Here is a 9,945-nt window from a genome sequence, read left to right on the forward strand (position 1 = left end):
GGTACCAGCCGCTCCGCGGCACGTGGGATCCTCCCGGACCGGGGCACGAACCCGCGTCCCCTGCATCGGCAGGCGGACCCCCAACCCCTGCGCCACCGGGGAAGCCCCATCTCTCTTTTAAATATAATCAGTGGAATCTAAATACCATAGTGATTTTATGCTCACCAGTACTGACTTAAGAAATACATGACCACATGGGACTACCCTGGTGGTCCAGTGGTTAAGACTCTGCCCTCCTACTGCAGGGGGGGGCACCATTCGATCCCCGGTCCGGGAACTAAGATTGCACATACCACGTGGTAAGGCCAAAAAACAAAAAGAAATACATGACCACAGTCGTTTTTAACAGGTAGAAATTTCACATGAATCCCTTTTCTCTCTAAAATTTTATTTTCATTTAAATGTCAGCTCCCAAATTTTATCTGAATATAATTTTAAAGTCTTTAAATTAGCCAGTCAAAAAAATGTGTATAGATTGAAACCTTTAAAAAAATTTCTTGTAACCAACCATAAGTATATTAAAATGCTTTTCTCTGGATTAAGTTAATTATAGTTAGAATGATTCGTTGTATATAATTTATCAAAGATGAATATTATAGAATTTGATTATTAAAAGTGAAAAGTCAGATTTTTTTTGGAAATTCATCTCTTAATGAGAAAGATGGGACCTTTTTCAAGTGGTTCATGTATCCATCAATAAATACTACTTATTGCTAAAATCAGACAGGATTCAGCTTCATTTTTTTTTTTTTTTTAAAGATGGGAAGCCAGGAGAAATCTTGTAGATGCATAGTAGGGAATGAAAGGTGTTTTGTTACAGCTTTGTTACTATAGTCTTTGAACACTATTCAGAGTTACAGATCAAATATCACATAGTGATCTCATAAAAATGATTTTCAAAAAAATTTTCATTTTATATTGGAGTACAGTTGATTTACAGTGTTGTGTTATTTTCACAAATGATTTTTAATTATCTATTAGCTATAACTCAGTTAGGTTCTCCTTCAGTTTTTTAAAAGCTAAGAACTGGAAACCACTTGACTTAAAAAGGATTTATATGTTCCCCAATCATCAGAGTTACTCACTTTCTCAACACTGACACCAATATATCAAACTAGTCCTTTGACTGGCACCCCACATATTTTTACACTTTGGGGAAAAAGGAAACATTTAAAAGTAAAAATCCGCAGAAGGAAAACAGTGTAAGTTCATACTTTAAATGTAGTCTTGCCTTACCTGCATTACTCCTTTTGAAAGCAAGTTCTGCCCCAGTGGGTCCCAACGACTTAGGAAATAACTGGTTATTCCAGGTATATGGGTTCATATCCTTTCCACTGGCTATCAAGGACATGTTCTTGGGGTTTACACCTTAGAAGAACAAAACAGTCATTTCAAAGGTTAGAGTGCGATTGTAAGCTTGAAGGAAAAATACACATTCAAACTAAGACTAGAAAGAACGCGAGGGAATGGAAATAAATTTTGGCTACAGTGTAGCAAATACGTGCTTTTTATTTTTATTATTTTTTAAAAATTTTATTTATTTTATGTTTTTTGTGGTACGCGGGCCTCTGACTGTTGTGGCTTCTCCCGCTGCAGAGCACAGGCTCCGGACGCGCAAGCTCAGCGGCCATGGCTCACGGGCCCAGCCACTCCGCGGCATGTGGGATCCTCCCGGACCAGGGCACGAACCCGTGTCCCCTGCATCGGCAGGCGGACCCTCAACCACTGCGCCACCAGGGAAGCCCCAAATACTTGCTTTTTGATGGACCCTCACATGATCCTCAGCCCTAAATACAATAACCTGGAATCCTCACGGTGTCTTTTAGAAACGTTAAGTTATTTTCTGTAATACAAGTAATGATAAACATTGGACATTTCTTGCTAAATGTCTCTTAAAATTTGAGGTGGTGCAGAAATTTTCTTCCAAAAGATATTTCCATGTCATGCACTTATTTTGAGTGTTTGCTCTGTGCAAGACCCTCGAGGAACACTTGGGGTGGCGGGAAAGCAGACATGCGGCCAAGAGCCCAGGGGAGCTGAGAAGTGGGGAAGCACGTGTAAAGATCCATCTGTGAAGCTTATCTGCACATCGGATCTAGTGAAATATAAACAGCTAGTTGTTGATGATCGTTTGAAATCTGAAATGTGGACTCGGCCTTGGACTTTGGTCCCAGTGGTCAAAGGGTGTTGTTTTAACCTAGTTTTAAGAGATTTGGGAACTTCCTGAACTTGCTTTCTTTTGACTGGTAATTAAATTGGGTTCAGCTTAGCAGACGCCAGAGACATCACACTGTCTAAGCCTCTGGGTCATAAATGTAGAGTTCTCTTTAGTGTAGAAAACATCCTTACCGAGGACTGCTATTAATGTAGAGAGAAGGTCAGTCCCTGTTTCGAGGGAGCTTTGACTTTTCCCAAAGTGAACTCCTTGGCAAGGTTTCACATTTATGAGACATATAATAATATTCCTTGTTTTGGTTTTTTTATTTTTGCAAGTTAGAAATCTTAAATCACTTTTTATTTTCACATTTTCTTTCTGTAGTTTTTTTTTTTTAACATCTTTATTGGAGTATAATTGCTTTACAGTGGTGTGTTAGTTTCTGCTTTACAACAAAATGAATCAGTTATATATATACATATGTTCCCATATCTCCTCCCTCTTGCGTCTCCCTCCTTCCCACCCTCCCTATCCCACCCCTCCAGGTGGTCACAAAGCACCGAGCTGATCTCCCTGTGCTGTGCGGCTGCTTCCCACTACCTATCTACCTTACGTTTGGTAGTGTATATATGTCCATGCCTGGTTGTTCCGAACCAAGCCACAAGGTTACCTGTCATCAGTTCTCTAAGGAAACACTCCATCAGGTAGATCATTTCCCTTTATTATAGGATATTGCTCTCTATGGATTTTGGTTTCTAATAAAATACCTACAAATAGAACTATAAAAGGCAATTCCCTGACAATAAAGAAGATGCACTAGGTAGCAATTACTCAGGTTAAAAACATCTTCACACACACACACACACACAAAAGATATTTACCCCCAAAGAAGGTGCAAGGTCAGGGGAGAAAACTACAAATCTCTTTAGGTGAATATTTTTTATAAATACAGTTCAACAAAGAATGGGCCCTGAGTGCTTAAATTATTTTAATACGATTAGCCTTGCGATATCCCTAGTCTTTTTGTTTTTTCAGTAAATACATACTACACTATTGAAAATAATTGCTTAACTCTTTGTCTGTTAAAAGATTTCAATTTTCTTGGAAATAGACAATATCTGGAATTTTAAAACATGTATTAGTTTACAAGCTTTTCTGGGGTACTTTCTATAACCAAACACCGTTAAAGAGAAGCAAAAATTAATATACTATCATCCCGTCCCCTCAAAGGATGTTAAAAAGTCAGCAAATATTTACTGAGCACCTACCACATGCCAGGCAGTGTGTGTGGCACTGGAGAAAAAGTGATGAACAAAGTAGACCAGTTTCTGCCCTGTGGCTCTTATAATCTACTCTAGTGAGAAGGGAGACATGAACAGTTATAGATAATTAGGTGAGTAATTAGCAGTGTGCAAATTATGCAGAAGAATCTGGTGCTGAGGCTGCAAAAAACAGAAGCCCAAAGCCAGTCTTCTAAAAAGGTAATTTTAAGCTGGAATGTGAATCATGATAAGGACTTGGGTAGGAGTTGGGGAGGTATGTTCCTGGGAGAGGCGTCAGTGTGGGCAGTGGACCTGGAAAGGGGAAGAACTCTTGAGTCCTCAGCAAGGATGGAGCAGGGACAGGGCGTGGCCCAGAGTGAGACTGGAGAGGGGGGCAGGCAGCGGATCACAGGGGAGTTCATGGGTCTCGCTAAGAAACTTAAAACGCAGGAGAGTCACATATACAAATGACACAGGATGTTGGATACACTGGGTGGAAGGAAGGACCGTAAGTGATAATGGGACTCGAGAAGGATCCACAGAACAGGGTTTCCAAAGTGCTGGGGCTGGGAGTGAGAGCAGAGGGCACCACGGAGGTCGTTAGCACCTCCACTGTATACTCTTACTTGCAACAACTACCTTGTGATAATTAAGTACTCAAGGCTTACTGGGCGAGCTGATGCATGACTGCAGTCCCATCGTTAAGTAACAGAAAACAGAATCTCAGAGTCGTGCTCCAGTACACAGCTGGTCAGTAGCAGGTCAGTAACTATGACTCTTGCGTCCCTCTCCCTGAAGGCCAGTGTCACAGATCTGCCAATCCTTGTAGTGTAATGTCAGGCTGCCCTGAAATTATATGGTACATTTCTAGAGCTCCCATGATCCTAAAAGTTGATGCTTAATAAGACCTTAATACTTGGCTTTATGGTTAAAAAAAAAAAAAAAAAGGAAGGCCCCCAAAGATAATACTCTGTTATTCCTGAGGATATTCAGTGAATTAACTACAGACCATAAATAAATGTCAAGGATCACTTCTTTGCATTTCTGTCCTCTGCACTTGCTGGATCACGATAGGTGCTCAGTAAATGTTTGTCCAAGTGACTGAACTGAGCTCAGTTCTAGTTTCAGATCTCAACCAGCTCTAGACGGGCCATATCTCTGAGACCAAATGCGCCAAAATAGGGTACGGTCAGGCTCAGGTTTACATTTCAAACAGTTCGTTCTAATTTTGAGTCTATTTCTTAGGCTTCAATTACAGCCACGCTTATGACCCAGAGTAATTAGTAGAATTTGTTAGATCTTTCTGGTGAAAAAGGAAATGATCAGATGGGTCTCATACCCTGAAATGCGTTCCTGAAAACTGCACGAGGGGAGCAAACAGAGCTGGGAAAACAGGTGTCTGCTAAAAATTTTACAATACCCTCTCGCACCACCAGAGGGAGCACTTCTACAGCGTAGATGAAGCACTGATTTTATTTCAGTGAAATGGATTCAATTTTCTTTCTTTTTTAAACAGGGAAAAGTGTCCCCCATGAATCTGTGTTCTGGAAACTTTATTTACACCCTTGCTTTTGCAGTCAGATCAGAACTTCCTCATGGTTTCAGCACCAAAACTTACTAACCAACTGGTGTCTGCACCTTTCAAAAGTGCACCCTCTCTTAATTCCCACTCCTCTCACCATCCTAGGGAACAAGTCATCACCCTCCCTATCCAGACGTGTGCAGTGGCCTCTTGACCACTCTCCTTGGGCCCCTCGACCAGTCCCCTACCCTTTTTGAGCCCTTAGCGTGGTCTACCTAGCAGCCAGAATGATCTTTTAAAAACACAAATCAGATCATTTAGGAAACAGTATAAAATTCTACCTCTTATAAGAACTGGTAATGGGAGTGCAGAATTGTTAGCATACAGTTTACAGAAGGCATAGCTTTGGTGGGGGAGGGTGGTATTTTCTGAAGCATCCTCGTCATCTTGATTGGTGGCCGCCAGGCATTTCCTGAGCAGACTTCACAGAGGCAGGAGGTCCAGAAAAGTCCCCGGTGACAGGCTGAGCCCGCAAAGAGCGCTATGATTGTATTTCACTGGTGCCCTTTCTTCAGAGATTCAAAGACCCTGGAGCATGACCTATTAACTATTCTAGTTACCAGGAAACATTTTATTTTCTCTGCTTACCTGGAAGGTATCTTGATTGTTTCAAATAGTACTGTTTAGCTGTTGAAGCAGGTGACAATTCAGAATCAGATTTTAGGGAAATAGCAGCGGGTAAGTTCTTGTTTTCCTCTGTTGAGTGGTTGGGGCCTGCAGGTACTGACTCTGGAAGCCTTGAAAGTCAACATAAAGTAGCATCACTGGGTGAAGAACGGGAAGATGACGCCTGCTATGCTCTCGCCCACCCTCCGCCCATCTTTTAAGCCAGTCAGTGGTTTCCATCAGAGACCTTCTGCTGATAGGAGCACTAAATGACAGCCCCTCTCCCCGAGTAGATATCGGGCAGTGCATAGAATCCTTCCTAATACTGGACAGTATGAGGCAGAAAGCTTTGTAACTAAGCAGCAAATTGCCTGTGTGCAGTATGTTTCCATTTTTCCTGCGACTGCCGCAGCTGTGGATTTGTGATGTGGGAAGATGGCATGTTGGAAGCGAAGAGAATCACAGCCATCTCCAGCTGGCTACTCCAGCAGTGTGTAACCACTCAGGTTGTTAGAACACGGTTTAGGCTGGGCTAAGAGAACTAAAGTGGGGAAGTGTTAGGAAAGTCCCCAAACAGAATTTCCAAAGAGCCTAATGACATACAGAGACATCATGCATTTGTTGAGATGTGCTTGTTCCCCAGAAGGCAGAATCGACTTGGGCGGTGGCGAGCGCCTGGCTGGGTGCCTGGTGGGGTGCCTCTGTCCCCCAGTGCCCGGCCTCCTACGGCCCCAGTTCTGTGTAGGAACGGAGGCCTTCTGGCATCCAGGCTTAGCTCTGTCTAGTTCCCGAGACCATCTGTCCGAGCAGCAGCCTTCGCTGCCAGAGGATGGGGCTGCGATTGGTTGTGCTGCCTGTCGCTCTGTGTGCAGCCCTGCACTACGACCTTCTCTCCCACCTGTGACTGGGCCTCTTCCTGTGCTGTGGCCTGGCCCCCCTGGCCAGCTCTCGTCACCTGTCTGACCCCAGGCTTCCGCGGTTCCCCCCGGGAAAGTCCTGCTTACCACGTCGACCCCCTGAGGGATGGACACTGCTGTGATTGGCCCTTTGGACTGCTCGCCACCACTTTGGGATGGCCCTGGACACAGGGAGACCCCTTCATTAGAAACAGCCCTACTCATTTCCGGCCACTGTATTTACACCCTGCTTTCCAACACAGGCTAAAATACCCTATTTCTAAATGCCGGGTTTTCCCCTTAAGAGAAATACATATAGGACCAGGAAGGGTGAAGAGCCAGTCTTCTGATCTGTCCCTTTGGTTATAGCACCTCAGCGCTTGTTACACCCTCGTGCCCGGCAAGATTGGAAGTGGCTGAGAGGTGTGACTTTCTGACTTAAAAGTGGAAGGGGGATTAAGCAGGTTTATTCTGTTTATTCTCAAGTTTGTGGATTTTAGGGAGGAGTAGCTGTGGAACTTGGGGATCTGGAAATTGACTGACTGAGAATTATCTCCCCATGGAAAGTCTTCATCTACCTTCAGAGGTATGTGTATTCCAAAGTGAAGGCTTCTGCGCCGTACAGTGCCAGACAGCTATGAGAGAAATTTCCCTGACTCCTGCGTCATCTTTTCTCCCTATTCCTCTTCTGTTCCAAGGCGGGGCAGGGACAAGGAAAATATTTTCCCAAAATATTCACCAAAATTTCACCCATCTTCACCTCAAAGTTGGATAATGCACTAATGACGATGCCAACTGAAAAGGGATTGCTAGAGATACCAAGCTTCCAGGAAAAGTTCAGAAAATGATCAAAAAAGTTGAGAAGAGCAAGCAAATAAGTGATTAACTCTGAACGCCACCACCAGAGGAAACCATTACCTTTGTAGACTGTGCTTTGCTGTCTGAGAAGAGGCATGTGGATTTCAAATGGGAATTACGGGGATCATAATTTAACAGCGGACACGAAAAACTGAACTAGAACTCCCCCTACACACGCTCAGCCACTGGTGCTGGGCATTGTCGCTGTGAGGGACTCAGGAGTCGTACTTTTTCAGAGGTGAGCACAGAGGTCTGGATTTGACAGGAGAAACAACATTAAGCTGCTTCTTGTCTTTTAATGTGTACACTCATTTATACGTAATGAGTAAAGTTGATGCCTGATGCAAACATATTTTCCCGAGAAATGTGAAATCTTACCGAGATGGAGAATCTGTTTTCCTCGTTTCTTTGAAAACGCGCATGCTTGGTTTCTTGGAATGGGAGACCCCAAAGTCACATTCCTCAAATTCTTCCCAACCGTCTTCAGCCTTGAACACAGCCTGACCCCAACGCCTCCTGGCACCTTTATGGCCCAGAGTGCCATTTGGCTTCTGTGGTGGGAAACCGGTGTCGTCATCTTTAATCGGGTGCTGAATGCCTTTTATGTGCACGCTATTATATTTGAGGCTAAGAGTCCCCCATCCTCAAGGAGCTTTCCATACAGTGAAGGAGATAACACATATACATATTTAAAAGTATTAAGGAAAATAGGTAGCACATGCCAAAAATATGATAGGAAACTGAGAGAGGACAGATCTCTGTGAACTTCGGTTGGGGGAGACTTGAATACGTAAGATCAGAATTGACTCTTCGTTGATGTGTAATCTGGAAAACTGCCACGTGTGGCTGTGTCTCTTTGGGCAAATGACTTAACTTTTCAAAGCCTTAGTTTCCTTCTCCTTAAATGGTGACATACAGTATTTATCTAATTTAGTGTTTTCGGATTTGATAGTAAAATACATCGAAAGTTTTTAGGATAGGGCCTGGCACATAAGCGTTACTGTAGGTTAGGTATTATTGTTGTGGTTGTTATTCTAGAGTTTGGAAGAGGAGATGCATAGAGTATGGCTTTTTAATAGGAAAGTGCCAGAGTGTGTTCCAGGGGGAAAGGGCAGACTGTGTTTACTGAAGCAGATGGTTCGTGCTGGATGGAGGATAGGGTTGTAAAGACAGGCCGATGCTATATGATAAAGGGCCTTCATTGTATGCCTGGGACATCGCAGCTGTCCTATGGGCAGTGGAGAACATTGGATGTTTTTGAGATTAAAAAGTGATGTGATAAAGGCAGCATTCGAGAAAGGTCAGGCTCCTCAGATAGGAGGCCTTTGCAGTTACAGTGGCATGTGGTAACAAGAACCAGGGGTTCATAGTGGTTGGAATGCTCAGGAAAGAATACATTTGCTGTTAACAAGAAATAAAAGGTCTGGACTTTTTTCTGTCTCTCCGAACAGAGGTCAAGGAGAGTGTAGCAGACACCTCTTCCTCACTAAGATTTTGTTCAGGGCAGCAATATGCCCACGTAAAAGATCTGAAATGCCAGCCTCCCTTGCAGCTCTGTGTAGCCATGGGACACGACCTAGCCGGTGAGTTGTAAATGCAAGTCTGTTGGGAGGGGCTTCCACGAGAAACAGTTTAGGCTCTGCCGGCCTGTGCCAGTGTCTTCCATTCTTACCCCTTCTGGAAGGCAGATGCAACCCCAAAGGAGCAGCAGCCAGCTATGGCCACAGGACCGAGAGCCACCTGCTGAGGAGGGCGGTAGAGCAGGAAGACAGAGCAGTCTGGTTCCTTTTATGAGCTACACCAGCCCTGGCTTACCCACCACCCGCCTTCTCGCTATGAGAGAAAAACAACCCCTCGTGGTTTAAGCCACAGTGGTCAGGTTCTGTCATAAGTCACTGAATGTAATCCTGTTGGACACAGAGAAGGAAAGGCAGGGATGGCTTTAAAAATGTGAGCCTGACTGTCTCAGAATGGTAGCTCTGTTAACAGAAATAAGGAATGAGGAAGAAGACCTGGTCTGGGGCAGACCATGGGGTGGTTTGGGGACATATAAACTGAAAAATCCAAAAGGCAATGGAAAATTGGGGAATTTGGAAGCAATGTCAGCAAATAACAGCTGTGTTTGAAGTAAGAAGTTGCTTAAAGAATGGATATGCGGGCTTCCCTGGTGGCGCAGTGGTTGAGAGTCCGCCTGCCGATGCAGGGGACGCGGGTTCGTGCCCCGGTCCGGGAAGATCCCACATGCCGTGGAGCAGCTGGGCCCGTGAGCCATGGCCGCTGAGCCTGCGTGTCCGGAGCCTGTGCTCCGCAACTGGAGAGGCCACAACAGTGCGAGGCCCGTGTAGAAAAAAAAAAAAAAAAAGAATGGATATGCCATTGCTTGAAGCTTATGGTGCCACAGTGATGGATGATGAACAAAAAGTGGTATTTGCCAACTTCTCTTATACTATTGTTTCTTGGTCAGAGAGAATGAGCTCCAGACTAAGGAGAATAAGAAGATCTAAAGCCCCAGGTGAGTAGAGTTAATCAAAAGTTATACTTGGCTGAGTATTATTTCAGTTGAACTGTAATACAGTTAGGGTCCTG

General features: G+C 44.1%; 1 protein-coding gene across 4 annotated transcripts in view; it reads right to left on the reverse strand.

Moving 5' to 3' along the window:
• MAK (male germ cell associated kinase) overlaps window positions 1-9,945 on the reverse strand; it is a 49,819-nt gene that overhangs the window by 8,290 nt on the left and 31,584 nt on the right. For all 4 annotated transcript variants that reach the window (XM_007466401.1, XM_007466399.1, XM_007466402.1 and 1 more), the window contains exons 10-12: window positions 7,738-7,910; window positions 5,588-5,736; window positions 1,237-1,368 (exon numbers count right to left, since the gene is read on the reverse strand). In XM_007466401.1, coding sequence (XP_007466463.1) covers window positions 1,237-1,368; window positions 5,588-5,736; window positions 7,738-7,910 — 454 coding nt within the window. The remainder of the gene's footprint in view (window positions 1-1,236; window positions 1,369-5,587; window positions 5,737-7,737; window positions 7,911-9,945) is intronic.

The sequence above is a fragment of the Lipotes vexillifer genome, unplaced genomic scaffold (genome assembly GCF_000442215.2).
Source record: "Lipotes vexillifer unplaced genomic scaffold, Lipotes_vexillifer_v1.1 scaffold444, whole genome shotgun sequence".
NCBI lineage: Eukaryota > Metazoa > Chordata > Mammalia > Artiodactyla > Lipotidae > Lipotes > Lipotes vexillifer.